This window comes from Syzygium oleosum, unplaced genomic scaffold, assembly GCF_021117445.2.
Source record: "Syzygium oleosum isolate NSW1041296 unplaced genomic scaffold, Sole_v2.1 Sole_v2.05, whole genome shotgun sequence".
In the NCBI taxonomy this organism is placed as follows: Eukaryota; Viridiplantae; Streptophyta; class Magnoliopsida; order Myrtales; family Myrtaceae; genus Syzygium; species Syzygium oleosum.
This window is the reverse complement of record NW_026607489.1, coordinates 6,323,163-6,350,016: the sequence shown is the minus strand read 5'-3', so window position 1 is coordinate 6,350,016 and position 26,854 is coordinate 6,323,163. Positions and strand designations below refer to the sequence as shown.

The window sequence follows — 26,854 nt, the reverse complement described above, 5'->3', positions numbered from 1 at the left end:
TGTTCCGGTGCTATTCACCAAATTGTCAATTTCCTTCCAAGTTTATCTCTCCGGCTATTGCAGACCCGCCCACCATAAAAACCTGATCGGCAACCACTCCTCTTGATCTCCACCTCCATCGCCCACCTCGCAGCAACCTTAGGTCGTGCCACCGCCTCATTGCCGACAGCATCCTCCTTGAAGCCCCTCTCTCTCTCTCTCTCTCTCTCTCTCTCTCTCTCTCTCTCTCTCTCTCTCTCTCTCTCTCTCTCTCTCTCTCTCGGCTGCCAAACTCAGTGACTCCTAAATCTCGATTGAGCTTGATGACCTCAAGCTCGAGCCTCAGACTTGAGGTGCTCAAGCAAGCTTGATGCTGTTAAGACCGAGCGACAACATACACGTGCAGTCGTGCACGTGGCGGAAAGGTAAATATGTTACATAAGTACAACTTTGAGTTTCGACTCCCACGCTTTATAAAGAGGCAGGGCAAAAGTCTGAGAGTAAGTTAAGCGTTAGAGTAGGACAGACAAAAAAAAAAAGTTTTGATCTATATTTCTCTTGAACCGTGAGAAAAGTCTCGAACTAGACGAATTGATTTAGTTGAAAAGTTAAAAGGCAACATGGCTTGGCCAGTATATTCATGGGTTATCATACACACGAGTTTGGATTTATACGGTGATGAAATTCCTCGTAAGTTTGCCAAATCTCCAAAAAAAGAACACACGAACCGACATCGACGCGATAAAGATATCCCCATTTTCAGGCGATTTAAAAAAAATGCATGAACTTTCACTTTGATGGACAAAAACACTCACCGTCAAGTTTTCCGACCAGCAAGAAGCACGGCGTCGTTCTTTCGTGGCAAGAAACACCATCGTTTCGTCTTGCTAACGTGTATATCCTACGCGTCCACATCAGTAGCCACGTCAAGTGTCCTAGCAGCTAATATGGGACATACAAATTGAGGGCGGATACTTGAATTAATTCTCGCAATTTTTGAATCGATTGAAAGATGGAAATGTCAAGATTTGGCTCCGCAAATGTAAGCGCTCAATAATGCTCGCATTCCGTTGGATTTGTAGGGTAGGGCTAGCGGCTTTGCGTGCAGTGCGCGCCTAATGAAATTGTCTGTTCCAGGGAAGAAGAAGAAGAGAAGGAAATCAATGCAGCAACCCTAGGATTCTTGGAGTTCTCGTTAGAGCCCTAGTCAATGCACATCCTGGTGAAAGCTCGTCGCCAAAAATTGGGTCATCAAGACACAAGGATTGGAATACCCTGGTCCCAGTCAACAATGCCGTTGGCCAGGACTAATGTTGTAAAAGTCAACCTTCTCGGCAACATTTTTCAGGTTCAAAAGACGGTGACAGAACTTAGCCAAACATGTTTCTTATGACCCTAGCAAGGAAAACAAAAGGCGTTCGGTACGAACATGTCGACCGCAATGGCGTTTTGACCACGATGGGGCCTGTAAATCTGTTTAGTCAACTGGGGGATCTTTGGTTCTCGACTAAACTTGCTGTTTAGTGGTGTAGTTCCCGTTTCGTGCGCATCGCGCGGGTAGCTATCGAAACTCGCAAATTCGTGTCCTTGAGAGCGACCCTATAGAATACACAGGTATAGTACCTTGAACTTGACGTTCGTCGTCGGGGGATGACCGACACTCTTACCAGCTTATAATTTTCTACGAGTTGACGAGGTAATTGATTGGCATAAAAGTGAGTGGACCATTTCATCGGATATTAGAAATGTTGAATTGAGTTGTTTGAAGTCCAATCCAACCCTCTCGCTAATCACTTGTGCGCATATGGCAAATTATAAGTTATAATCCAACTTATTGTGCATTATGATCTTGATCAAGGCAGAGAGTTTGGTTTTTTATTTTTTATTTTTTATTTTGGGAAGACAGTGAAAAAAGTTGACAAATAAGCCGGTGATGAGGATTCGGAATACACCCAATTAATCAATCAAAGAGAAATTCAACAACAAAGGTGCGGTTATTGACAGATAAAGCAGGCCATACATCAAGAAGAAGAAGAAGAGAGTCGATGGATTAAATACATGAAATTGAAATAACCCATAAGAGCTCTGGTATCAAACGTGCACTCGAATGAAAGCACTATAAAGATGGGCGATTTTTCGAGAAAGTGTTTGCCTGACCGCGGTCACGCTCACGCCAAAGCGAACAAAATCCGCGAGATTCGGCATGGAACAGATCAAAGCAGATAATCCCACGAACTAAGTAGGTTAGGATGTTGATTGGATGGCTCAAGTCCTAGAAGGTGGTTAATGTTAGCGTGCACGCTACCAACATTTATAATTTGATTAATCATATTTAGGATAAAGTAAGGAAGAAAATCCGAAAATAGCTTAGGTGAGAAGAAAAATAAATCCACACATTAATAACACCAATAAATAATTACAAACGAGAAGCATGTGGGGGCAAATAATTAATCAACCCACGCAATTTGATTATTTGAATAATCAATTTTGCAATTGTTCTAATTAACAAGTGCTGCGCTTTATTCTATCAAGAGCATTTGGAGCGATACGGTCGTGATGGCTCATAAGGAAATTGATTTCTTTTCATGCATTTGTTTAGCTCGGAACGAGAGAGTTAGAGAGAGCTCGTCCATCATATCGCTTCAAATAATTAACTGGGCGATATGAGCGATCATGTTTAGGAAAATATTATTCCAAATCATTCGTTATCCACAAAGCAAATGGAGCCTAAATAGGACTTCAATCTTGTGTTCTACGATCCGGTAGATATGGCTCTTTGAAGAACCCTAGTCATCTCGTGTCGCATTCATATTAATTGTCACAAGAAACTGCTTTCAAAGTAGAGATTCGGGTTCGGACCGAATGCAATCACAATCATCGCTCGTTTGATTAATAGTCACGATCAATCCGGTCCTTGCGAACCGAGTCCTTTTCCGGCCATGAATTTACCCCGAGAGAGGACCTACAGAGTCATCGTGTCGAAATAGAACTCGAAGCTGTAGATATTTCCCAACCGAATCCTATCCTTTGATGACCAGAGGAGGCTTCGAGCACACGATGCACATAAAAACTTGCCGAATTGGGACTAACAGTAGAAGGAGGATCAAATCGACGCAGGAATCGAACCGATAAGTTGGCATGGCCTTGTCATGTGGTCCGCATTTGACCAATACGTATTAGCTTATTGATTAGTCATTTCCGAACCACTATTTCTTATTGAGTTCAAATTTCGAAATATGAGAAAAAAAAAAGAAAAGACTTTTCAGATATATTATCAAAGATATAATTTGTTTTGCCATTCTAAAGCTTCAAAGTTTTTGTTAATTTACAAGTCAAAAAATACATAAAACGAAAGTATTGTAAATATAAAAAAAAAAAATCCTCCGTGCAATATACTAGAAAGACAGAACTTGAGCCAATTGATTCGAAGTAAAATTCATTAATAACAAAAAAATGTTCCAGATTTCATTTTCTGCACTTATTTTTTTGCTTTCTTAGGTTGATATTATCTTTAGGAAAACTTCAGTCGGAATTTACTTGTTTGCTATATTTCTATGATGTGCGAAGCATCAAATTTTGACGTTCTTCTTAATCTTAGACGCGCTAACATTATAATACATTATAGAAGATACGAATACTATAATGGGGTCCTTACCAAAAAAAAAATACTATAATGGGTTAATACTACGAAAAACCCCAAGCTGGCACACCTGTGATAATTTTACCCCGAACTAATTTTTTGACCACCAAAAACCCCAAACTGGTACACCTGTGATAAATTTACCCCGAACTATTTTTTTGACCACAAAAAACCCCACACTGATACACTTGTGACAATTTTACACCGAACTAATTTTTTAACCACCAAAAATCCCAAACTGGTACACCTGTAATAATTTTATCCCAAACTAATTTTTTGACCATTAAAAACCCTAAACCGGTACATTTGTCACAAATTTATCCTTTGTTAGTGTCCAGTAAATTGGATTAATATCACAAAAAGTCACAAATTGATAAACTTGTGACAAATAGAGGGGTAAAACCCCAAACTAGTACGCCCGTCAACTACCACGTGTCATCAAATTTAACAATTTAACAGTAAAATTTAACGAAAACTAACGGAGGGTAAATTTGTCACAGGTGTACCAGTTTGGGGTTTTTTGTGGTCAAAAAATTAGTTCGGGGTAAAATTGTCACAAGTGTACCAGTTTGGGGTTTTTGGTGGTCAAAAAATTAGTTCGAGATAATATTGTCACAGGTATACCAGTTCGGGATTTTTTGTGGTCAAAAAAATAGTTCGGGGTAAATTTATCATAGATGTACCAGTTTAGGGTTTTTGGTGGTATTAACCCTACTATAATTCAGTAACCTCAGCTCCTCACATTACTTCTCCTAACAATCTTAAAATTTCAAAACTAAGGAAAAGATATGCCTGAGCGCGAAGCACGCATCAAAGTAGCTAGTACATCACTCGACGGCAGATCCAACTCGAAATCTAATGTGTAAAGATGGTCTATAAAAAGAGAGCTGCAAATTGATAGACGGATAGAAGTCTAGACAAAATGATTCACAATTATGATCACGTTTAAGAAAAGAGTTTGAAAAAGAATCCGCTGCTTGTTTTTCCAGAGACTTTCTGTCACGCCCCTAACTCAACAAGAACAAAAGCATGACACGGCCATCCTTTCACCAAAGGACGCAGCCTAAACATAATTAAAGCTCACCTGATATCAAAATATATGCATCCACATATATATGATAAGAGTTTATCTTGTTACAATATCAGAGTTATCTACAATCCATCAAAAGGCTATATACATAACCAGCAACAAGCTAACACTTAAGCTCCATGATTATGTAAAACTCATCCAAAAAAGTTCCTACTAACAAAAAGTCCTCCCCGCTACCAAAACTCTTGTACCTTACTTGCTGCTCACTGAAGAACCTGGAAAATAAGTAAGATGAGAGGAATGAGCTACCACGGCTCAGTGAATAATACATTTCTTCTAAGTAGATCGAGCATCCACTATGCACACAGTTATAAGACCAAACGAAAGCTCAATTAACCCAATTCCAGCATATGACAAACTTCAAGGTCAAAATACGTTATATTCTACTTTAACGTAACATTTTCACAATAGAAAAGTTTGTTTCAATCAACAATATCAAAGAAGAAACCAATGGTCCATTCCACTGGTCAATCTCGTCAAAAAATACATGCCAATGGTTCATTCCATTGGCTAATCTCATGTTATGAAATCTAACTATGATCACGAATAATGCCCCATGAAAGGCGACCAAGATTCCCCCTTGGCAAGGTCTCCACCTACTATAAGTCGGTAGGACAAAGATATCCTAGACTAATATGCACATACCCACAACCCCTCATTGGGTTCACAGAGACACTGAGCATCAAATACTTATCCACAACGATATCATCCACAATCCACAAAACCAAATCCAGAAACCATTTCATAAATCATTTCGCAAACCAGTATATAATCCTTCCAAAGCCACATTCAAAGTGAAGAACTCCTCATTAGTCTTTCTCAAAAGGTTTCACAAACCTATTTACATTCAAAAAATTCAAGTCGAAATCAAAGATAATATTACATTTCAAATATACAAAATGGCAGTAAATGCTCGATCCAGTTTTATGCAACCAAAATGCTATTTCTCATATGATAAGATATCCATAGCATATCATTTTCTAAATACAAGCTTACAAATTCAAAGAAGAAATAGTACCACTTACCTGGAAAAGCCGAAAAACCAACTTATAGTAGTTACTCGAGCCGATACACTCGAATACCTAACAATTAATCGAAAAACGGTATCAAAAACCGAGTAAAATGCTACCTCAACTATGACTCGGCTAAACTAGGCTTAGATGCTAACATAACGACTAAAAGACGCCCTCAAATCGCTTGTCTAAATCGATTTTCCAAAACCGTCCGCAACGCGAAGCTTGAGCGCGAAACTTGATTGCGCCATAACTTTCTCCACTAAACTCCGTTCCAAGCGAGCTTATAATCAAAAGAAAGCCCAATCAGAGCACTAAAAGAACCCCAGCTTGGCGGTCCTAAAATCAAGCCAAAAACAGACGAAAATCGGCCTAGAAGCCGCTGGTCGCGCACTGTTCACTACGTGCGCTCAACTTCAAAAATTCATATCCAGCAAACCGTAAGTCCAAATTGAGTTCCGTAAAATCCCACGGCCCCACAACACTGTAAACTACCAATTCTATATATATTCATAGCTCAACGACTCAAAAATCGGACTTTGCCGCTCGAATAACACATAACTCCGAAATATGAGCCCTAACCCGGAAAACTTTTCCGATTGGATGAACGAGAGGTGCGAGTGCTTACCGAGCATTGCGTTACGAAATCGAATAAGATTGGCAAAACCCTATTCTCTTTTCCCTTTTTTTTCTTCTTCCTCTTTCCTTTCCTCTCTTTTCTTCTCTATTTGTGCGTGCTCTCGGCTTCCTAAAATGAGACCCAGCATCACTGTTGCTTCCTTTGACATTTCAACCATTTTCCTTTTTTTATTATTATTTTTTATAACCCATATTTTACACTTTCCATGGTTTAGATGGAGTAGCAGTAGTTGTTTTTGCTGCTGCTGCTGCTGCTGCTGTTATTATAATCAAGTTGTTGTATTCAGTATCCTTTCTGGTTTTAGCATGAAAAATGTGCAAAAAGCTACACAAGTTTGATGGCGAGGGCAGAGCCAATCTCTGCTGGCTCCTGTTACAGTTGACTTGGCTCTTTCTAATGCACTCTGTCTAAATACTAACACAACAATTCAGAACAAGAAAAGCTTGAAATATCTGGGAAAAAGAATAGAGGAAGTGGGTGTCGACTCATCATCTTCCTCAACCGGGGTCAACCAGCCAGAGCAGGGGTTCATCTTACAACTTCATCATCATCCATGGAGACCAACGCCTCAGGAACCGCAGGAAAACCCATAAAATGCAGAGGTTGGCATTCTTCACACACATATTTTCGTTTTTTTCTTTTCTTTACTTCGATTATCGTACCCGTGATGTGCTGGAATGGTTAAAATCTTCCCTTTTTTCTTCTGGGTAAAAAAAAACCAACGTGTAGCGGCAGTATGCAGAAAAGCAGGAGAGCCACTGGTGATGGAGGAGATACAGGTGGACCCGCCGAAGGCATGGGAGGTTCGCATCAAGATCGTCTGCACCTCCATTTGCCACACCGACGTCACTTTTTGGAAGATGGACTCGGTAATGCGAACCATTTTATTGTGGAAACTATGCTTGTATTGGATTAGAAGGCATTAACAAGATATGACCTTCAAGTCGACGATGGTATAATGTGCTGCCTTGTTTTGTTCAGGGTCCACTTGCTGTTTTCCCGAGGATCTTGGGTCACGAAGCCGTTGGGTACGAAACCGATCTCTTCTTTGCGTCACCCTTGACGTCTTCACTAGCTGTTTGCATCTTGCTAATTTGATCAGAATCATAAACTGTTGCCTTCTTTTTCCCTTCTGTTTTTCCTCTGTTTTAGCACTTGCTGTCGCTTTTTCTCCCTTTCCAGAGAGAGAGAGAGAGAGACAGAGACAGAGAAAGTAAAGTCTTGATTTTGATTATTTATTGATATGGGGACATGTTATAGCTGGTCAATGGATTTATCACAAGAAATAGTTTAAATAAGTTGAATTAAATATGGGACGTGTTCAAAAAGTCGTAGATAGCACATATCGCGAATTTAATGCGAAATGGAGATACCCTTTTCTTTTTTCTTAGACGGGCGTACCGAATTAAAGTCTTTATGTATTATCGTCCTGGCAAAAAAGGGATAGTTCGATCGATCCCGTAATTAGTAGAAAAGAAGAGAGCAAGAAACTAGCCACATTTTAGCGAGCCGAATCGAAATCAACCAGGTTTCTTGGAGATGAAAGTGGGGTGGAGGATGAAGGTGGTTTTGGTTCGTTTGATTAACATGGCGTTCATTCACTGCTGTGGTAAATGACGAATTGAGTGTTGAAAAACATTTGATGAAGGGTGGTGGAGAGCGTGGGTGAGAAGGTGGAGGAGGTGAAGGCAGGGGACATGGTGTTGCCTGTGTTTCGTTCCAACTGCGAGAAGTGCAGAGATTGTGAGTCCCCCAAACGCAACACTTGCTCCATTTTCGGGAACCGGCCTCTCAGTTTCGGAATGCCGAGGGACGAAACCACCAGGTCTTCTTTCTTCTCTTCTCTCGCTCCCTCTTTTCTCCCGTTTCAATTCCCGATCGAGTCGTCATTTTTCGCCCTGGTTTCACGCGCGGTGGATGTCACCTATGGATCATTAAAGAAAGTAGTGGACCGGCAGGTTTAGTGGGGTGAAGGATGGGGAGGCCATACATCACTTCTTGGGAGTGTCCAGCTTCACGGAGTACACGGTGGTGGACGTGGCTCACGTCGTCAGGATCAGCTCCCCCATCCCCGTCGACAGAGCCTGCCTCCTCAGCTGCGGTGTCTCCACAGGCGAGTTCTTCCTTAATGTGCCTGTTGATGTCCCGAGTTTGGAGTCCATTAAGATGAATCGATCGCCACGGAATTCCGATTTGCAGGAGTAGGAGGTGCATGGAAGGTGGCCGACATAGAACAAGGCTCCTCCGTCGTCATCTTTGGTCTTGGAGTGGTGGGACTTGCGGTAATCTCTCAATTCTGCTCTCATCTTTTTGTGCTTCTCTTCTGTCCCTTGTCCATCTCCACCATAACCAAGTTATATGGCTTGAGACCTAAGTTCATGCTTTATGTTGAAATCATGGAGATTGACAATGATACTATAAGAAAATTGAACAATATTTTCGCAAGTTCGGGCACACGGTTTTCTACAGTTCACCCAAGTACTTGCCTATAGCCCTAACATAAGCACACGCATATATTTTCCTTCGCGTTCCATATCTGATGGTCAATAATGGTATTGGAAGGTTAGCATTTTGCTCGCGTCGGAGGCAAATATTGCTCTCTTTTTCCATTTTATTAATCACGTTTGTGCGCAAGAAAAGAACATCTCAAAGTTTCATCTCTCACGGATTTCTGAGTGTCATAGGTAGCAGAAGGCGCAAGGCTGAGAGGAGCTTCGAAGATCATAGGAGTGGACTTGAATCCTGACAAGTTCGAAATAGGTCGAGCTTTAGCTAGCGTCTCTCTTTATTGATTAATGATACCTAGAGATTTATTTTACAAAGGGTAAACTCATTCGAATTATGTCAGGCTTCATCTATTCTCTTGATGCATTAATTTAGGAAAAATAAACATGCCCATTGATTTTTTGGGGGGTTTATGACAGCAAAGAAGTTTGGGGTCACCGATTTCGTCAACCATGAGGCTTGTGGGGAGAAGCCAATCAGTGAGGTTGGTGGCAATCTTCGGAGTCTTCATTGTTCTTATACAAATGGAGAATAAACATGAAGAGATCAATGTGCAACATGGATTCACCATCACTAATGGGTTGCTTGAAATTCTAATGCAAATTAACTCGTCATGATGAAGGTGATTAAAGAAATAACGGATGGGGGTGCAGATTACAGCTTCGAATGCATCGGATTGGCTTCGGTGATGACGGACGCCTTCAATAGCAGCCGAGAGGTTTTTTCTCTTCTTTCCTCATTTCCTCCCATTCTTATTAGACCACGGAATATAACTGGTGCGCTCGCTCATTTTGTAGATGGCTTGTTTGAACAGGCTAATCATGATTCAGAAAGAGCATGAAAACCATATTTAATATATCGTTATACTTTTTTCTGAGTGCAAGACGGATGGTCATAAAAAAAAAAGGGTTTGAATCACAAGGACATGAAGTAACAAAATTGAACGTGCTTCTCAATTGAGTGACGCCCATCGTTGACTTTTCTGAAAAATTTTGCACGTTCGGAATCTTTAATGAGGTAACTGTAGATTTAGCTTCGGGAGGCCAAGTTGGCCAAAGATTCCCAAGAGGGTGTGCAACGTTGAAAAAGGGTTGTGCAGCATTTCATGTTCTATAACTGCAGTGGATACAATACAGAAAAAGAAGCTACAACTACAGTTATGGGCATTGATTTTGTGAAAATGCGCAATGAATGCGATGCATGAGTAGCTAATGAATCTGTGGTTATGGAGGTGAATAGGGCGGAGGGAAGACGGTGATACTGGGGGTGGAGATGCGGGGGGCGCCGCTGTGCCTGGGTTCCTACGATATCCTGAGAGGCCGGACCGTGGTGGGCTCCCTCTTCGGTGGTCTGAAACCCAAATCTGACCTCCCTCTTCTCGCTCAGAAGTACCTGGATCAGGTTGATATCTCGCTTTCACTGCGTCATGTTCTTCCGTGACACTCGATCTGTGTTGGTTTTCGCCCGTTCTTTGGATGCTGCTGAGATATCTCACAGAAGCATGATGGCATTGCCTGTTTTCTGAAGCAGGAGCTCAATTTGGATGACTTCATAACGCAGGAGGTGAGCTTCCAGGACATCAACCAGGCTTTGGATTTGCTGCTTCAAGGGAAAAGCCTCCGCTGCATCATATGGATGGATAGATAGTTTGCCCCTTTCATTGGTCACGGCGATGTCGAGACACTATTTGATTCGTGCATTCAATTTTCATATTTATTGCTGTATTCATACATTGTGTAATGGTGGACACATCAACAATCAAATAATGACAAGGGTCGCGATCGGTTATTTAACAAAAAATTTACCAAAATGCTCTGTATATTCGAAAAAAAGTCGTGCACACAAAAACCTCATGACCAAACCTCTCCCTCCTCTTCCGCCAGACTTGTTCGGAGCCGCCGGTTCTATTCTCACCTCACTTGTCAATCGATTGTACCATGTATCTGTAACACTTTGATAAGTTAGGCCATGAGATAACCGATGGTGTCAAAATTCAAAATAAAAATGGGTTTTTCTATGCCGGACATAGAGAGAAAATTGCGTTGGTGTGCTTAGTATGGTGACAATGCAATTGATTGAATACATCACATCAATCGGGGAATTGATGCATAAAAACAAGTCATAAGGTGTGTTTGAGAATACTTTCCCAAGGACCTTGGGCCTCCAAAACCTCTTGGACAAATGTAGCTACTGTTTGGCAATTTTTTTGGAGAGATATGAAAAGATGCAATTGCATTTCCATAAGCCACTAAACGCCTTTAGACCAATGCGGGTTTAAAGGTAATTTGAACTTTGAGCATTTTCAGAATGCAAATACATTTTTTTCCTTCCAACTTTGTTTTCACTCAACTTTCATAATTTCGAAAATGTCCCCACCCCACGCAACCTCATCGGCGAGAGTTTAAGTGGCTAGCTGTCAGCAAGTCGATTCGGCGCTGACTAGCCTTGCCTGAGGTTGTCAACCTCAAGTGGTGTTGAGGGGGTCACCAAAACCTAAGCGATGGTCACCTAGGGTCACGCGACCTTAGGTGAGGCTGGCCAACAGCTAGATCTTGCTAGCGGCAACGGAGTTTTGCTAGAAAGGTTTGGAATTTTGAAAAAAAGAACCAAAAGTTCTTTACAAAGTATAGTTTTTTTCCAAACGACATTTAAGTTGAAGTTGCTTCCCAATTTATTTTTAAATTAACACTTTCCAAACAATATTTGCATTTTCAAAAAACCCTTTCATTTAGCTTCGTTTGTTTCACAGAAAATGGAAAATATTTTTCCGACATTTGGTTTGCTTAGAAAAATGAGTTAACGGAAAATATTTTCGTAGTCAACGGTAAATTGTTGCTTAAATTTAGGAACATGATTTTCAAAATATTACTAGATATCAATGCTCGACCCGAAACTCTATGCTTGGACACGAAAACCCCAACGCCGGTTCCCAATGTCCAAGATCATGTCTCTGGCGCCCGGGCCTAGGTCCATCAAGGCCGGGGTCGTGAGCCCAGTGCTAGTGCTTAAATCCCCGGCGCTCGCGCCCGAATCCATCGAGGCCGAGCCCACGACCTCGATGCTCGTACCCAAGCCCTTGACACCCATGCCCGAGTCTATTAAGGCTAGGCCCAAAACCCTAGTGCCCATGCCCGATGCTCCAGCACTCAGGCCCAAGTCCAAAAAGGCCGAGCGCGGGATCCTGGTATCCGAGCGGGAATCCCCAACACTCAAGCTACTTATTGCTTTTTAGCTATTAGGGTTTACTAACACGAAATGAGTTAGTACTAACATTTTTATTGTGTTAATTTTTTTTTAAAAACTTGTCATGAAAGTGCAACTGAATCCTAAAACTTACAAAAAGTGCAATCAAGTCCTACAGCTTGTCAAATTAGTGCAATCGAGTCATTCAATAACTATGTCCAACTTAGCTAACGGAAAATATTAACGCGACTTTTTATTATTATTTTCTCTCTCCTACGTGGCGATGATGTGGCTAAAACATGAAACATAAGGATAAAATGAAGTCGTTTTGGTCTAAATATAAGTTTTAATACAAATTTTATTTAAATTAAAATTAAAATAAGCTAAATTAAATTTGAAAAAAATGGTTCCAGGCGGCAAGGGCTTGCACGGTCCTCGCCATCGCTACCCCGCCGACAAGGGTGGAGGTTGGCCAATGAGGGTCATTGAGCCCCGGCCAGTGGCCGGCAACCCTCGCTGACCCTCGCCGGCCACTGGCCAGGGCTCAACGACCCTCGCTGACCATAGGCAACCATAGGTAAGGGCCACCATTGGCGAGCTACCTACTGGTCGAGGCTTGGCGACCCTCCCTACCTGGTCTCAACCCTTTTTTTCTTTAATTTGGCTTATTTTTAAATCTAATTTAAATAAAATTGGTATTACAAATCAGATTTGGAGCAAAACAACATCGTTTTAGCCACGTAGGAAAGACAAAATATTTAAAAAAAACCACTCAACATCTTTCTCTCAGCAATGTTGGATGAAGTTAATGGAATGGTTCGATTGCACCAATTTGATAAATTTTAGGACTTGATTGCACTTTTTAAAAGTTTTAAGTCTCACCTAATTTTCTTTTTTTTTTTCAAACTAACACATACACATGGAGAGTTTAAAAAGAGTTTAATAAGTAGGTATGGGTTTTCATAGGTTATCTTAAATATGGTTGTATTTTAGTATTATATGTTGGGTCAGGTCGGGTATGGTCATTAAATCTGTATTGCATGTAAATAGATCGAAACAAGTCAAATGGATCAATTTGGATCGAATCATTTTCGATCCGATCCACCCATCCGACGGCCTTAGCGAAGCACAAGTCAAGTAGCTAGTATAGTACTAGATGGCAGATCCAACTAGAAATCTAATGTGTGAAGATGGTTTATATAAAAGAGAGCTACAGTATGATAAACAGATCAACATCTAGATGAAACGTTTCACGGTTATGATCACGTTTTAAGAAAAGGGTTCAAAAAAGAATCGGCGCGAGTCACGCTTGTTCTTCCACTATTCTGGGAATAAGAAGAGACTTCCCATAATTTAGATGTAGTAGTTGTTGTTATTGGTATTATTCTTGTTATTATTATAATCAAGTAGTTGTAGCAGTTAGGATCGTTTGTGGTTTTGACATGAAAAATAATCATAAAGCTCCGCAAATGTGATGGTGAGTGCAGGGCTAACATTCCACCAGAACGACGACAGATCAAATTGACCACCACCAAGATGTGATCGCGGACCAACGTCTGCTGGCTCCTGTAACAGTCGACTTTGCTTTTCCTAATGCTCTCTGTCTAAACACCAACACAAACCACAAATAATTCAGAACAAGGAAAGTTTAAAATATTGGGGAATAAGAATCAATGAAGTGGTTGTCGTCTCATCTTCCTCCACCGACCTCAACCAGCCAGAACAGGAGGGGTTCATCTTCCAACTTCATCGCCCATGGAGACCAACGCATCAGAAACCGCAGGAAAACCCATAAAATGCAGAGGTACGCATTCTTCACACAAATTTTTACGTGTTTCTTTCTTTTCTTTACTTCGATTATCGTACCTTTGTGCTGGAATGGTTAAAATCTTGTCCTTTTTGGGTTAAAAAAAAAAAAACGAGCAGCTGCAGTATGCAGAAGAGCAGGAGAGCCACTGGTGATGGAGGAGATACAGGTGGACCCGCCGAAGGCATGGGAGGTTCGCATCAAGATCATCTGCACCTCCATTTGCCACACCGACGTCACTTTTTGGAAGATGGATTCGGTAATGCGCATCATTATATTCTGGAAACTATATTTGTATTCGAGTAGAAGGTATTAACAAGATATGAACTTCAAGATGACGATGGTGTAATGTGCTGCCTTGTTTTGTTCAGGGTCCACTTGCTGTTTTCCCGAGGATCTTGGGTCACGAAGCCGTTGGGTACGAATCTGATCTCTTCTTTGCGTCACCCTCCACGCCTTCACTAGCTGTTTGCATCTTGTTAATTTGATCAGAATCATATACTGTTGCCTTCTTTTTCCCTTCTGTTTTTCCTCTGTTTTAGCACTTGATTGTCGCTTTTTATCCCTTCCCACGGGAAGAGAGAGAGAGAGAGACTCTTAATCTTAAATTTGATAATTTATTAATATGGGGACATGTTATAGCTGGTCACATGGATTTATCACAAGAAATAGTTTAAATAAGTTGTATTAAATATGGGAAGTGTTCGAAAAATTGTTGTAGATATCACATATCGCCAATTTAATGCGAAATGGAGAGATACCCTTTTGTTTTTTCTTAGACGGGTGTACCAAATTAAAGTCTTTATGCATTATTGTCTCAGCGGCAAAAGGATAGTTATATCAATCCCGTAATTAGTAAGAAAAAAGAGCAAGAAAATAGCCAACGTTTTAGCGAATCTGAATCAAAATTAACCAGGTTTCTGGAAATGAGAGTGGGGTGAAAGATGAAGGTGTTTAGGTTCGTGTGATTAACATGGAGTGCCTTCGCTTTTCGTGATGAGTGATGATTCGAGTGCTGAAAACAATTGAAGGGTGGTTGAGAGTGTGGGTGAGAAGGTGGAGGAGGTGAAGGCAGGGGACACGGTGTTGCCTGTGTTCTCTCCCAACTGCGAGAAGTGCAGAGATTGCAAGTCCGCCAAGAGCAACAGCTGCTCCGTTTTCGCGAACCGGCCTCCCAGTCTAGGGATGCAGAGGGACGGGACCGGCAGGTTTAGCGGGGCAAAGGATGGGGAGGCCTTACATCACTTCTTGGGAGTGTCCAGCTTCACGGAGTACACGGTGGTGGACGTGGTTCACGTTGTCAAGATCAGCTCCCCCATCCCCGTCGACCGGGCCTGCCTCCTCAGCTGCGGTGTCTCCACGGGTGAGTTCTTCCTTGATGTGCCTGTCGACGTCCCGAGTTTGGAGTCCATTGAAGATGAATTGATCGCCACGGAATTCTGATTTTTGCAGGAGTAGGAGGTGCATGGAAGGTGGCCGACATAGAACAAGGCTCCTCCGTCGTCATCTTTGGTCTTGGAGTGGTGGGACTTGCGGTAATCGCTCATATCTGCTCCCTTCTTCTCGTGTTCTTTTTTTGTCCCTTGTCCATTTCCACCCACCCCCAAGTTATATGGCTGCAGACCTAAGTTGATACTTTTTGTCGAAATCATGGAGATTAACCGCCAGCTTGCTGCTCACCATCATACGCGTGCGCTCTAAAAGAAGCCGCATAACGCCCTTCCTCCTTCTAATCCCTTTGGATGATAAGGCATGGCTATCCATGTTTTATCCACCCTGTGCTCAACTATCAGCCACTGGAATGCTTATTTTGCCTGCCCCGCTTTCCTCTCCCGCCGCAAGAGCTCATTCGCCAAGTCCGAATGCTCACTTTCTCGTCGATGACGGCTCTCTTCAATGCTAGCAACCGCCTTTGACCCTTTTCCACTTCTTTCCATTTTCAACCATTCATATGAACGAGAGACTTTACCTTTACTTAGAGAGGGGCAGCGGTACCACGCTCTTCTATGCTCGTAGGTGACTCCCCATCGCAACTAATGTGTCACCAACGTGCACTTCCCTTATGTTATGCATCCAGCCGCGCATACAAAGTGAACAATATTTTCCTAAATTCAGGCATGTGGGAACCATCGCTTGCTCACCGAAGTACTTGCTTATAGCCCCAACATTAACGCGTGCATATATTTTCCTTCTCGATTCATATATAACAGCCAATAACGGTTTGTCCCAGCTAGCATTTTTGCTTGTGTTAGAGGCAACATTTCTCTCTCTCTCTCTCTCTCTCTCTCTTTTTATTTTATGAATCTCAATTGAGTGCATGAAAGAACATCCCAAGTACCATTTCTCACGGATTCTTCAATATTGTAGGTAGCAGAAGGCGCAAGGCTGAGAGGAGCTTCGAAGATCGTAGGAGTGGACTTGAATCCTGACAAGTTCGAAATAGGTCAAGCTTTTGCTAGTGCTTCTTCTGTCTATTAGTTAATGATGCCTAGAAATTTATTTATAAAGGGTAAACTAATTTGAACTATGTCAGGCTTCATCTATTCTCTTGATGCATTAATTTATGAAAAATGAACAAACCCATTGATTTTTTGGGGGGGTTAATGACAGGAAAGAAGTTCGGGATCACCGATTTTGTCAACCCTGAGGCTTGTGGAGAGAAGCCAATCAGTGAGGTTGGTGGCAATCTTTGGAGTCTTCATCGTTCTTACACATACGGAGAATAAACATGATAGAAATCAATGTACTTGAAATTCTAATGCGAATTAAGTCGTCGTGATCAGATGATCAAAGAAATAACGGATGGGGGTGCAGATTACAGCTTCGAATGCGTCGGATTGGCTTCAGTGATGGCGGACGCCTTCAACAGCAGCCGAGAGGTTTTTCTTCTTCTTCTTCTCCTCTCATTTTCTCTTGTTTTGGGACCCCGAGATATAACCGGCTTGTTGAACAGAGCTAATCGCGATTCAGAAAGAGCATGAAAGCCATATTTAATATATCCTTGTACTTCTTTTTGAGTGTGAGACGGATGGTTATAAAAAAAAGTGTTGTGCAGCATTTCATGTTCTGCAATTGCAGTGGCTACAATAAGAAAAGAAGCTAAAACTAGGGTGTTGCGCAATGATTTTGTGAAAACATGCAATGAGTGCGATGCATGAGTAGCTAATGGATTTGTGGTTATGGAGGTGAACAGGGCGGAGGTAAGACGGTAATACTCGGGGTGGAGATGCGAGGGGCACCGCTGAGCCTGGGCTCCTACGAGATCATGAAAGGCCGGACGGTGATCGGCTCCTTCTTCGGCGGCCTGAAACCCAAATCCGACCTCCCTCTCCTCGCTCAGAAGTACCTGGATCAGGTTAATCTCTCGCTTTCACCGCGTCATGTTCTTCCGTACGCAACGCTCAATCCGTTTGGTTTTCGCACGTTCTTTGGATGCTGCCGAGATATCTCACAGAAGAATGATGGCATTGGCTGTTTTCTGAAGCAGGAGCTCAACTTGGATGACTTCATAACGCAGGAGGTGAGCTTCCAGGACATCAACCAGGCTCTGGATTTGCTGCTTCATGGGAAAAGCCTCCGCTGCATCATATGGATGGATAGATAGTTTGCCACTTTCATTCGTCACGGCGATGTCGAATGAAATCATTTCCACATGTAACACATACGATCGATTCGTGCATTCGATTTCGATATTTATTGTTGTACATCGTGTAATGTTCGACACTTCAACAATCAAATAATGACAAGGGTCCCATTAGATTATTTACCCAAAATTTACCAAAATGCTCCGTATATCCGGAAAAAAAAAAGGTCGTGCACACAAAAACTTTATGACCAAACCTCTCCCTCCTCTTCCGCCGGCGCTGTTCGTCGTCAGTTAATTATACCGTGTATCTGTAACACTTTGATAAGTCAGCCAAGAGATAATTTATGGCGTCAAAATTCAAAATAAAAATGGGTTTGTTTTGGTCGGAAATAGAGAGAATCTTTGGGTTGAAGTGCGTGGTGTGCAGACATTGCAGTTGATCGAATACATCACGTCAATGCATAAAGCCAAGTTCATTGGTTGCGTTTGGGAACACTTTCCCAATGTCTATGGGCAAATACAAATACCATTTGGCAAATATTTTGGAAAGTTTTGGGAAGATGCAATTGCATTTTCAAAAATCACTAAGGCCCCGTTTGGTTCAGCTTTGGGAAGGGGCTTTCGGCCTCGAAAGCCCCTTCCCAAAATGCTGAACCGTTTGGTTCGGCTTTCCGAGTTCGGAAAGCCGAAAGCCGGCATTTGGAATGCCATTGGAATGCTGAAAGCCCAAAGCTGGTCCGGACCAGCTTTGGGCTTTCGGCATTTGTGGAATGCTGAAGCCTATTTTTTCTTCCCAAATTGCCCTCACTCAAATTTCAATTTTCCGGTTTTGTCCTGTCACTGTTCATCTTCTTCACGTGGCCGGCGAGGGTGGTCGGCGAAGGGCCGGCGAGGGCGGATCTGGCCGCGAGGTCGCTCGACCCGGGCGACGGCCACCTGGGTCGGGCGACCGCCTCAGCGCCGCCGTCGCTGGATCGGCGGTCGCCTGGAGTCGCGCGACCCGCGGCGCTCGCTCGGGTCACGCGACCTCGGCGACGGTCGCCCGGGTCGCGCACGCTGGGTCGCGCGACCTAGGCGACCGTCGCTCCGAGGTCGCGCGACCCGAGCGAGCGCGCGACTCCAGCGACCGCCGACCCAGCGACGGCACACTGGCGGTCGCCCGAGACCCCAGGCGGCCGTCGCCTCGGTCAGGCGACCTCGTCGGCCCCTCGCCGGGCCTTCGCCGGCCAGATCCGCCCTCGCCGGCCACCCTCGCCGCCCAAGAAGATGAATAGTAATAGGGGCAAAATCGGAATATTAAGAATAAAAATTGCCAAAGCCCTTTGCAAAAAAAAAATTTACCAAACACTACTTAGATCAAAGTAGCTTCACAAATTTTTTTTTACCAAACACCACTTGCATTTCCCCAAGTGGCTTTCACCTAAAGGTATTTACATTTCTCCAAATTGCATTTGAAAAGCCGAACCAAACGGGCCCTAAAGGCTTTTAGCCCATTGCTGATCCAAAGATGCTTTAGCTTTGAGCATTTTTGGAATGCAAATACATTTTTTCCAACTTTGCCTTAGCTCAACTTTCATAATTCCGTAAGTATGCCCACCTCGTGCAACCTCACTAGCAAGGGTTCAGGCGGTCGGCTGGCCGTCGGCAAGGCTAGAATTGTTTGCCAGCAAGCGAGTCTGGCACCGGCTAGCCTCGCTCGACCTAAGGCAGCATCGCAGGGGGTCGTCGGAACCTAGGTGATGGTCACCTAGGGTAGTGCGACCTTAGGTGTGGTTTACAGGCGGCAAGATCCAGCCGACGGTGGCTGAGTTTCGCCAGAAAGATTTGTGAATTTTAAAATAAAAATAAAAAACTAACCAAAATTCTTTACAAAGTGTAGTTTTTTTTTTAAATGGCATTTAAATTAAATTGTTTCCCAATGTGTTTTTCAATTACACTTTACAAAACACTATTTGCATTTTGGAAAACCCCTCTCATCTGGCTCCGTTTGTTTATTAGAAAATATTTTTCGCGAATACATTTTCTGGCGTTTAGTTTGCTTAGAAAAATGAATCAACGGCAAATCTATACTTCGAAAATCATTTTCGAAAATATGATTAGGTATCAATGTTTGACCCGAAACTCTATATTTGGGCACAAAAACCCCAACGTTGATTCCCAAGCCCTCAGCATCCAGGAACAGGTATCTTGCGCTCGAGCCTGGGTCCATTGAGGCCAAGCTCGTGACACCAGTGCTAATGCTCGGATCCCCGGTACCCGCGCTTGAGTCCATCGAGGTTGAACCCAGGACCCCGATGCTCGTACCTAAGCCCTCGGCACTTGCGCCTAGGTCTATCGAGACCCAGAAAGGCTGAGTGCGGGATCCCAATACCCGAGATTGAATCCCCAACACCTAGGCTTGGGCCCTAGGTGCCCGTGCCCCTATACCCGGCAAACCCAATCCGACCCAGGTCCATCAAGGCAGAACCCGAGACTCTAATGCCCATACCTGATTCCCCGGCTGTCCATGCGCAAGTTCCTAGCGCTCAAATAATATATGTTTATTTAGAAAAATCAAATCAGATTTTTCATATCGAAAGGGAGAAAGAGATCTTGTCAAAGTCATCAGGAGGGGAAACGGGAGGGTTATCCTCCGCAAAATATTTTTCTGTTCATTTTCAGATTTCAGCCAAATACTGAAATATATTAAATGATTTCTTGAAGATATTTTCCAAAAATATCGTATTTTTCACTAAACAAAATAGAGCCTAAAATCCTTTACATTTTCGTCAAAGGTTTTACCCTGAAGCCGAACCAAACACAACCATTGCGTTCCTCAAGGAGTTTACTAAAACGACAGAAATGGGCCAGTTGGGCGAATCCCTCCTCCTGCGATTGCCCCGGTGGCCCGGTCCATTCAACACCAGCTTCTCCTACTGCCATCTCATCTCCCCCGCGGGTCATCGGGAGCCCCAGTCTCGGCAAATCAGAAACCGCCACGTGGTAGACCTTCATTGGCCAGTCCCGGTCAGCCTTTCCGCCCTCTTGACCACTCGCAGTCGGTAGCACAGACACACCCGTCCACCCGGGGGTCCTCCAAAACCTAACCCAATTCCTCGAAACCTCCATTGGTTTCACTCCTTTACTCGCGGATTCACTGTTTCTGCTCTTTGGGCCGCCGCTCTGAGAACACACACACACCATCGCATCGCACCGCATCTCTATCTCTCTATCTCTCCCCCTCCAATGGCGGAAGCTCAGGGCGGCGAGAAGACCTCGACCTTGGCCGAGGTAAGCTCATCGATCTCCTCCTGAAAGCGTGGATCTTGCTTGGCTTCGAAGCTAGAATTTCTAGCTCCTTCTGGTTTCCGCTCTTTGATCGATCTGATCGAACTGGAAATGCGAGAAACGCGATGATGGCGAAAGCATCGAACTTTGTGCTTCCTGAGGTCCAGTACCGATATGGGTTTCTGTTGTCTCGGTCGGATGGAACGAGATTCGATATTTTTATTTTGGTTTGGGTTGCTAGATTTGCTCCATAATTTGAGGGTGACTGGAGAAACTTTCGTCATTGTTTAGCTAGGGGAGGGAAAGAACCTGCAATTCTTCGAGGCACTCGGCAGCTGCTCATGAGAATGCGTTTTTTTCGATTCGTTGCTCGTTGCGGATTTTATGCATTGGAAGCGTGCTTACTTGCTCAGTTAGCAAAGCTGAGGTTATTCAGATTGGGATGCTTGCCATCAGTTGTTGACTCGCTGTGTCCCTCAAATATACACTTCATGAGCTGCACATTGTAGGATCCTAAGAATTGCGAAAGACAATTATGTAAAAGCATAGATGGTTTAGGAAATTCAATCCGTATGCCTTGAGGTCAAGTTTACGTTCGCGAAATTTTCTTTCAGCAAGACTAAACTGTATTCAATTTATAAGACTATCTGATTCTGAGAAGATCATTGTCTTGTGAAGATTCCTAGCATAATAATGTCTTAGGCAACTCTGAAGTTTCTTTACCTTTTGTGATAGTACGGCGAGATTTTGGAATCTTAGTCGGCATTTTAGCGGCAAATAGTTCCTTGTAGATATAGCTAGACCATATGGTTTTCTCCAACTATTAACTACTATCAGTTAGATTAGTTTAGAGAGCAAGGACATTAGTGCGTTGTTTTAGGATGTCTTAGATAGACATCAGTGGTTCACCACAGTGATTACACCATCAAGATAGAAGCGAAGGCTGGTTGCAACGGTACCATTTCAGGTGTTGTTAGGTTTTGGGGCATCTTTGGTTCACAACAGAATTGTATTACTCCGGACATGAGATTCCGTGAATTAGTACTCCCATATTTTACAAGAAAATTCATCTTGGAATTGTATTACCCAGGGCTCATTTACTTAAGGAATGTGATCTCCAAAATCATGTAGTGGGGGAACAAGCTTCCTCCCAAAGTATGGAATTGGATTACGTAGCTAGACCTATTGAGATTCCATTTTTCAAGACATTACTAGCTAGCACCTGTGTACAACCGTCATAGTCACCATCTCCTCCTCCATCCTTTGTGGCAAGTTGCCATATTAGTCCTCCTACATCGTCGCTTCTTTATTTGTATCAATGACTCTTCACCATTATCAGTTCTACTTTCCATGGCTACTTTTACCACGGAAAAAGTACACTAGAATTTTCAAATCTTCCACCGTGCACTCAATTTGGTGCCACAACTTTTCAGTCGCTCATTGAAGTTCCTTAACTTTAAAATTTCGTCCATTATGTTACTCCGCGACTTGGATTGCGGAACACGTGGCACTATTTGATGTTAAAATCTCGCCTACATGGTTTTTTGAAATAATGCCACGTAAGCTTTTTCTGCAAGCAAGTGGTTGATGTAGCTTAAATGAATGAAATTTGAAAGTTGAGGAACTTAAATGAGCGATCAGAAAGTTATTGCGCTAAACTGAGTGCCGTACAAAAGATTTGGAATTTCTAGTGCACTTTTCCCTCTACTTACTAATACTCAAATACAACAAAGGATTGTGCAACTATCACCACCCACCACCTTGGTTACCTTCAAACCTGCTGGGCCCAAAAGTAGGAGAATGGACTTCATCTATCGATTACATTGCTGATTATGGAGAAACAAGCCTATCAAAATTTGATACAATAATTATGTGGTACAGTTTTAAGGAAATCTGTCTGAAGCAAAGATCGTGCATTAGTACTATTTGCAAAACTACCTCAACTATTTCACCACCATCATCTTACCGTTTTAACCTCCATAGCATCACTACTACCTTCGACTCAACTTTTGGTACTGCCTCCTCCATACAACCACCATCACTACCGCTACCTCTTTGTTCCATATCGCCTCTCCTATATGGTCACAACCCCTTACCACCAGCACTACATCCTGACTAAATGGTAGACTGAGATTTGTTTCCAATCGGATGGTCAACATAATGAGCCAAACTGAGTAGGAGTACTAGCTTACATACTCTAGATAGTATCATGCTTGGGCTTTTGGTCAAATATCAGACGAATAATGGATGTATACTTAGAGTAGCCGGCAAAGGGATGGATCATGTGGCTAATACAAGGCACTAGTATTAGACGTTTCCAGAATACTCATTGATTGTGGTTTTTTTCTCAGTTCTTTGAATATAGTAATTAATATATATTGTGACACTTATGTTATTTCTTTGTTGTGTCACTCTTTTGTTTTGTTGAATGTCCATTCAATTGTCCAAAAAAAGGTGAAGATTGAAGAGACTTATGATTAAGCTTTCCTGGCTAAGGATCTGAACAAAGTTTAAAAGACTTTTCATCTATCTCTCAAACACGGACATCTTCATATTTTGTTACAGACAACCATTTTGTTCTTGAGCAGCCAAATAGAAAACTTCCCATATTTTGTTCTGGAAGCTTAGCTTGTAATCATGGTGCTCAAGTACTTCTGTCCTACGTGCCTGCTTACAAAGGCAGCCACATTACTTTTTGTGTTCTTGTTGTCAATTTAAGAATATTAGCATCTTCTTCTCCATGATTGAGAGTTTTCTTTATTATTATGTTTCTTTAGCTTACAAATTAGATATTGTTTGCAGCAATATTTATTGGAGAAAGTAGAGAAGCTGGATGTCGTTGCGAAACCCGATAATGTCCCCGAACCTGAAAAACCGGTGAATGCTGCTTCTGAAGAAGCTGTCAGTGAGAAAGCTGAGGGGAAGGACAATTCTGCTGCTGTAGGTGCTGAAACTTCAGCTACCGAAGAAACCAGCAGTGCCACTGTTCCTGATGCTTCTGCAGACAACACTCAAGAGGTTTCTGCAGTTGCTAGTGCTGAAAGTGCTCCTGCTGCTGAGGAAAGCAACGAAGGAAATGAAGAGGAAAATTCAAGCAGTGAGGAGGCCGCTGAAGAAGCGCCAGAGATAAAGGTGAGTTCTCCGTATATGTTACTTTATTTGCTGGTGAGCATATGGCATGGGGTCAGACTGTCTTATTGATTTCTCTTTTGTTTTTCCAGATTGAGACTGCACCTGCAGATTTCCGTTTCCCAACCACAAATCAAACAAGACATTGCTTTACCCGATACATTGAGTATCATCGGTATGGGAGACTTGCTGTTGGTTCTCAAGTTTTGTTGGTTTTTTCTTGTTTTTCTCATATCCAGTTACTCCGGTCTATTTTATTTTGGAAATTTCAGCTGCATTGCTGCCAAAGGTGAGGATGCCCAAGATTGTCAAAAGTTCGCCAAGTACTATCGTGCTCTTTGCCCTGGTGAATGGGTATGTAAAATTAACGCCTTTTCTCAGCACAAATTCTTTTCCTTGTAATTATGTGTTTCCTAATTATGTAATTTTAGAGTTTTGACTATCTCGTATCCAATTTCCAGGTAGTATTGCATCCTCATTTGTCACTGTTGGTTCTTTATCTCATGCTTTCAGACTAAACCAATTTTTTCAAAGCTGTATTAGCAACCAGATTGGATTGCTCACTGGTGTGCAGTTCAACTATTTCAACCAGTTGAATCCTGTTTGATTTTAATTGACTTGTAAAAATAGTTATTATATATATAAAGTAATACACATGGATGACAAATTAGAAACCCAGCCAAGATGGCAAGAGCATGCCTGAAAGGCATTTGAGGTAGTGTGTTCGAGTCTTTCTGCCTAAGCTTCACTACTAGAGACGCCGAGACGGTAATGATAGTTTTACATTAAGTAACTTGTTTGCTCATTTTAATAAGAACCGCTTTCAGCACTGATGGATAAGCATGCGAGCAATGGTCCACCACAGCAAGGGTTTGAATCTCTGTACTGTTACTGAGGAAAATTAATTTTTGGAGGCCAATCAAAACGAAACCTTATGCTGGTTTGACAGGTTTGAACTGGATTCTAACCCGGTTCTTCACCTGTATTGACCTCCAAAGGATACTGACCAGACTGGTGCTGACTGGTATTTGGTTGAACTGGCGAGTTCGATACCATAGTGAAAAGATAGCTTTGAACGTGCAGGAGGGATGTTGTTTGATAGGGAAAGTAGATCTCACTTTCATCAGAAGCCTGGCCTGCTATATGCCAGGGTGGCAGATTTAGTCGTGGTTTGAGCTTTGAGCATTTTCAAGACAGCTTTGAGCCAAAATTTTTTGAAGAGTTTTTATCAAACACTAAAACTTTTATTCAAGGATCTTTGGGTGCTCAAAACTGCTTTGAAAATCATTCCCAAATGCACCCTCGATCTGCACTTGAGTACAGTGTCAATAGACCACCGCCTATGGCAACTTAAAGGCTGTTTTCACCTGCTTATCTATTGGTGGTAGGTCTGAGTTGTCTCTGCAGTAGTTGAGTTAAAAATTTCCAGAATGCATCCTGTGTGACAGGTAGGAGTCTATGGGGACACTAGGCGATTTCCGTTAGCATGGCCGTGTTTTGCTCGGGTGGCATTTGGGGCATTTCTTTTAGAAAAAAGAAGCAAGTGTTACTTATGTTAAGTTTTCCCAAATACAAATTATTTTTATTCTTAAAACTATGAAAAAATTGTACATGACTTTAAATGTCAATACTGCTTTATATTAAATGAGTCTTAGTCACAGATGCATGGTACACATGGAACTCATTCTACTGAAAACTTACTAAATGTCCACCGATATGGCGCTTAGAAGACCTTGTTTCGTGTCTTTTAGTCTTTGGTAGACCCAGCAGGACTCCTACTCTATGTGATGCTCAAAGTTGGTTGAGTTGTAGATTAGGTGTCTGATTACTATTCAATTACTTGTAATTCTTGTCTTAAGGAGCTAGTTACTTTTAATCATGCAATTGTTTGTTCTATTTGGAGTTTACTGGTAATACTTTTGCTTGAGAGCTTACTATATTTTTTTCCTGGTTCCAGGTTGATAGATGGAATGAGCAAAGGGAGAATGGCACCTTTCCTGGCCCTCTGTAGATGGGCCACGCTCGAAAAGTTGCCAACATCATTAAAGTCCATGGCCTTTGTTGTTCTCTCCTAGTTTTCTGCGTCACCGTGGCAGATTTGTTGAGCGAGATGAACTCTCGAGTTAAGAAAATGAGTTAATAAAGTTTTCATGCCTGTTGCAACCAGTTCAAGGTCTAACAAAGAATTTTGTTACTCATAAGTAACTATTGCTTATCACCACAAAGGATGAGCTTGTCAGTTTATAGACGTATGGTTGCCTGCCGTGCGACAATTCAATTTATAGTGTTGAAAGATAAAATTATTTGCTGTTACACCAGCTGAATAAAAAGATACTGGTGAGTTATCGAATCAGTTGGTGGTTAGGTGCTTTCGTGAAAGTTATATCTTCCTTTGCAGTTTCGCTGACTCTGTCGACCTTTCTCTTAACCTGGAATAATTGGTGTCTATAGTGCGAGTTTGTCAATTCAAATTGGAGTCAGGTGGCGGTCCTCGTGGCATTCTTCCTGTTTGGGAGGTTCTCTCTGGCGATGCAAGTTAGTCTTGTTCAGCCATGATGCAGTCTAAAATTAGGTGGTTGCTTGCCCATTTATCGACCCTGATGGCTCGGCTTGAATAATCTCATACGAAAAACTAGATGGTACTCCTTGCGCGAGAGGTGATATTGTTATTTGATAGCAACGTACCAGCTTCAGAAGTTCGAAGCAAAATCTACTGTCTGCCTTATACCTCCTAGTTGACAAGCTGATCTCACCGCACTGATGCTTCCCTCTAATTTGGAAGAAATTGGAAAACATCCCAATTGTAAAATAAATTTCACCATACAAGCACGCTAGATGAGCGTAGAAGCAGCATAAGTCCTGAAAAAGGAAGAAGAAAAAGATCATGCAGCAAATAATTGTCCAAGGCATAAAAGCTGGCGAAGGAAAATTTTCCATTTGTAGCAGATGCAAACGGCATATGTATAGGATGACCTTGTTTGCGTGCAAAGAAACGCAAAAGAAATAAATAGAAAC

The 26,854-nt window shown here is 42.4% G+C and overlaps 3 protein-coding genes across 5 annotated transcripts; all 3 read left to right on the top strand.

Annotated features, from left to right (window-relative positions):
* The first annotated feature begins 6,822 nt into the window (after positions 1 to 6,822).
* Positions 6,823 to 10,606, top strand: LOC115676518 (alcohol dehydrogenase-like 2). Of its 2 annotated transcripts, XM_030599466.2 has the most exons (11): positions 6,901 to 6,964; positions 7,092 to 7,231; positions 7,344 to 7,390; positions 8,011 to 8,187; positions 8,321 to 8,475; positions 8,562 to 8,644; positions 9,047 to 9,122; positions 9,287 to 9,351; positions 9,490 to 9,585; positions 10,107 to 10,268; positions 10,398 to 10,606. In XM_030599466.2, exons 1-11 carry the CDS (start codon positions 6,916 to 6,918, stop codon positions 10,512 to 10,514), a joined length of 1,167 nt encoding a protein of 388 aa, XP_030455326.1. In that variant the 5' UTR covers positions 6,901 to 6,915; the 3' UTR covers positions 10,515 to 10,606. The 2 variants fall into 2 exon arrangements, with proteins under 2 accessions (XP_056167773.1, XP_030455326.1); XM_056311798.1 differs by lacking the exon at positions 10,398 to 10,606 and having other exon boundaries at positions 6,823 to 6,964; positions 10,099 to 10,258.
* A 3,086-nt stretch (positions 10,607 to 13,692) lies between these two features.
* On the top strand, positions 13,693 to 17,561 carry LOC115676517 (alcohol dehydrogenase-like 2). Of its 2 annotated transcripts, XM_030599464.2 has the most exons (10): positions 13,693 to 13,854; positions 13,977 to 14,116; positions 14,229 to 14,275; positions 14,889 to 15,220; positions 15,310 to 15,392; positions 16,225 to 16,300; positions 16,468 to 16,532; positions 16,641 to 16,736; positions 17,051 to 17,212; positions 17,345 to 17,561. In XM_030599464.2, the coding sequence occupies exons 1-10, from the start codon at positions 13,806 to 13,808 to the stop codon at positions 17,459 to 17,461; spliced, it is 1,167 nt and encodes a 388-aa protein (XP_030455324.1). In that variant the 5' UTR covers positions 13,693 to 13,805; the 3' UTR covers positions 17,462 to 17,561. The 2 variants fall into 2 exon arrangements, with proteins under 2 accessions (XP_030455324.1, XP_030455325.1); XM_030599465.2 differs by lacking the exon at positions 17,345 to 17,561 and having other exon boundaries at positions 17,043 to 17,178.
* Positions 17,562 to 20,551: 2,990 nt separating this feature from the next.
* Positions 20,552 to 26,189, top strand: LOC115676521 (cytochrome c oxidase subunit 6b-1-like). Its single transcript, XM_030599470.2, has 5 exons — positions 20,552 to 20,713; positions 23,513 to 23,842; positions 23,932 to 24,014; positions 24,112 to 24,193; positions 25,797 to 26,189. Exons 1-5 carry the CDS (start codon positions 20,669 to 20,671, stop codon positions 25,848 to 25,850), a joined length of 594 nt encoding a protein of 197 aa, XP_030455330.1. The 5' UTR covers positions 20,552 to 20,668; the 3' UTR covers positions 25,851 to 26,189.
* The last annotated feature ends 665 nt before the right edge of the window (positions 26,190 to 26,854 follow it).

Bases quoted from the DNA above. Each gene is read 5' to 3' on its own strand.
- LOC115676517 (XM_030599464.2), top strand. From the start codon at position 13,806: ATGGAGACCAACGCATCAGAAACCGCAGGAAAACCCATAAAATGCAGA. The intron at 16,533-16,640 runs GTTGGTGGCAAT...CGTCGTGATCAG, and splicing joins GAGAGAAGCCAATCAGTGAG to ATGATCAAAGAAATAACGGA. The intron at 17,213-17,344 runs GTTAATCTCTCG...TTTCTGAAGCAG, and splicing joins CTCAGAAGTACCTGGATCAG to GAGCTCAACTTGGATGACTT.
- LOC115676521 (XM_030599470.2), top strand. From the start codon at position 20,669: ATGGCGGAAGCTCAGGGCGGCGAGAAGACCTCGACCTTGGCCGAG. The intron at 23,843-23,931 runs GTGAGTTCTCCG...TTGTTTTTCCAG, and splicing joins AAGAAGCGCCAGAGATAAAG to ATTGAGACTGCACCTGCAGA. The intron at 24,015-24,111 runs GTATGGGAGACT...TGGAAATTTCAG, and splicing joins CGATACATTGAGTATCATCG to CTGCATTGCTGCCAAAGGTG.
- LOC115676518 (XM_030599466.2), top strand. From the start codon at position 6,916: ATGGAGACCAACGCCTCAGGAACCGCAGGAAAACCCATAAAATGCAGA. The intron at 9,586-10,106 runs GTTTTTTCTCTT...GGAGGTGAATAG, and splicing joins CCTTCAATAGCAGCCGAGAG to GGCGGAGGGAAGACGGTGAT. The intron at 10,269-10,397 runs GTTGATATCTCG...TTTCTGAAGCAG, and splicing joins CTCAGAAGTACCTGGATCAG to GAGCTCAATTTGGATGACTT.